Consider the following 2,606-nt stretch of genomic DNA (forward strand, 5'->3'; position numbering starts at 1 on the left):
GAGGGGGTTGGAGTGCAGGCGGCTGCGGGCGGACAGGGCAGTCAGCGGCCACGGGACAGCCTCTTTCCATCCCCTGCCCTCCGGCTGCCCAACCTGGCTCATCCCAAAGGGTGGGGGCATACAGAGGGGCACACAGAGGAGCCCCAAGAACACCTGCACCAGTTGCCAAAGCCACCTTGTTTGTCAGTGCTTGGGGATGCTCTGCAGGGGTGTCCCCTCCATCCCCTCCCCACGGTGCTGTCCCAGCACTTCTGAGCCGCTGGCACTGGCAAGCAGAGCTGGGGACATCCCGCTCTAGCCTGGGTCCCTCCCAACCCCACGGCCCCAGCACTCACAATGTCCGCAGCTTGGGCATGTGGTTGAAGCTGGACACAGGGATGGAAGTGATATTGTTGTTATTCAGGGTCCTGCAGGAAGACAGAGAGGGGCAAGTCAGGCAGTAGATGGTACAGGTGGCACCAAACCCCTGGGAGCAGCAGCACCCACCCACCCCCCAGCACAGGATGCATGGATGGAGAGGCGAGGGATGGGAGGCAGGGCTTGCTGCCCTTTCCAGGCTTCTCCCCTCCACAGCCAGCTGCAGGCAGGTGGACTCCCTGGGGCAGGATCAGACCCTGCAGCACAGCACTGCAGAAGTGGTACCAGACCCCTGCTCAGCCCTTGCTCGGGGACAGGGAGAAGTGGGACGCTGGGGATGTCCCTGCAGTGTCTCAGTGAGCGGGGAGCACCCAGGGACACCCTCACCCCGCACGGGACTTGTGGGTGGAGGCTAAAAGGCCACTTACAGGACCTCCAGCCCCCGCAGGGCGCGGAAAGCCCCATCCTCGATGCAGCTGATCTGGTTCTTGTCCAGTTGCCTGTGGGAGGAAGACAGAGGGAGCATTGCTGGGACAGCCCGGGCAGCTCTTGATGACTCCTGCCACCAGACCTGACCCCAAACTCCCCCGTGCCACCTGTGCCTGTCCCCACCAGGACTCACAGATTCTTGAGGTCGGTGGCCCCGCGGAAAGCTTTCCTGGGGATGGCCTGGATGAAGTTCTCGCTCAGGTCCCTGCAGAAGAAAGAGGCGGGAAGGAAAATGAGCAGTGCCTGCAAAGCATGATGCCCCGTGGGACCAGGGCGTCCACAGGCAGGGACATGCCCCGGCACTCAGTGATCCCTGAGGGGCTCTGGGAAACTGGAATTGGGCTTCAGGTCCTTGGATGCCCACTGCTCTGCTGTCGGTCTGGAGGTGAGTCCAGCTCCATCCATGGTGGCTGCAAGTGGCCCCCTGGGCATTGCTGTCCCCAGCTCTGACAAGCAGAGGAGCAGGGCACAGCTCTGGGAAAACCCTCTGTACTTAAATACCCTGTGACTGCTATAATTACAGGTCCCTGATAATTAACGGGTAATTACACTTAGTGGCTCCAGCAGGCATTCCCATGGAGCCTGCCCTCCACTTCAGAGGGCACAAATAATGGGGTCATTAATTACTTCATCAATACACGGCACCATCCAGGCAATCACCCGCTCTGCAGTGCTGGTGTGTGCCGGGCCAGCACAGGCTCTGTGTTTGCTGGCAGCAGGTCAGATCCCCTGCTGCATCTGGGCTGGCTTTTAACAACCATGAAACCCAAAAATCTCACTGGACCAGCTCAGCTCACCTCATCCTTGGAAGAACCTGCCTATCGTATTTGTGCCCCATGGCTCCTGTACTGCCATTCGCTCTCCCATCCCAAGGGCCAGGAGCAACTCCGAGCTCGGCAGGTGCCTGCACTGTCTGCCCCAGCCTCAGCCCTGCTCCAGCCACTCATAGGGCTGGAGGCAAAGTCTCCAGCTCCTCCTGGCAGAGGGAAACTGAAGCACGACACTGCATTTGTCCTATGCAGCAAGTCCCCAGGTGAGTGAGGAACAGGACCAGGACATCCTGCATGGATTAAGCACCCCCCAGCATTACACACGCCATGAAGACACCCCCATCCCAGCCCCAAGAAGTGGTTCTGGGTGTCCCTGGGTACCAGCATCTCACACTCAGTGCTCACCAGCTCCGCTTCAACACAACAAAGTCTTCCCTATGGATATCCCAAGGCTGTTGGGCTGGGTCAGGATGGAGGCACAGCATCCACGCTCCTCCTGGTGCCCCATTTCCTCCAGAAAATGGGCCCAGCATGGCCCACAAGCTGCTAACAAAAGACCTGGAGGTCTCCAAATTGGGACTTCACCCCAGCCAAAAACTTCACTACCATGATGGGGAAATGTTCCCAGAGGGAAGCACCAGCATCGCTTGCACAGTTGCATGAGGAGAAGGAAAACTCAAGGACTGTGGGCTTGCCCAGCCCTCCAGTGGGATGCCCAGCCACCAGGGAGCTGCCATACAGTGCCAGAGTGACGCACCAGTCCCTGCCCCCTGCTCACTTGGTGTGTCCCTCCCCTCCACGGCAGGGACTGGTGCATAGCTATGGCACCATATGAATGGAGCAGGGGCTGGTGCATCACTCTGAGTCATTTTGGGGGAACCAAACCTGGCTGGCTAAGCACCATTGCTGGGGAAGAGGAAGGGGGGTGCCCCCCTTGGAAGGGCCCAGGCTCTTGGAAGGGTAAAGCCCAGCTCCCCTGCCAGCAGCCGG

At 59.8% G+C, this 2,606-nt stretch overlaps 1 protein-coding gene across 1 annotated transcript in view; it reads right to left on the bottom strand.

Moving 5' to 3' along the window:
• LOC104461171 (slit homolog 1 protein-like) overlaps positions 1-1,684 on the bottom strand; it is a 12,693-nt gene extending 11,009 nt beyond the window's left edge. Inside the window, 5 exon segments of the mRNA XM_010072653.1 lie at positions 3-22; positions 336-407; positions 786-857; positions 980-1,051; positions 1,644-1,684. Coding sequence (XP_010070955.1) covers positions 3-22; positions 336-407; positions 786-857; positions 980-1,051; positions 1,644-1,684 — 277 coding nt within the window.
• Between the last annotated feature and the right edge of the window lie 922 nt (positions 1,685-2,606).

The sequence above is a fragment of the Pterocles gutturalis genome, unplaced genomic scaffold (assembly GCF_000699245.1).
Source record: "Pterocles gutturalis isolate BGI_N339 unplaced genomic scaffold, ASM69924v1 scaffold23282, whole genome shotgun sequence".
Taxonomy (NCBI): Eukaryota; Metazoa; Chordata; class Aves; order Pterocliformes; family Pteroclidae; genus Pterocles; species Pterocles gutturalis.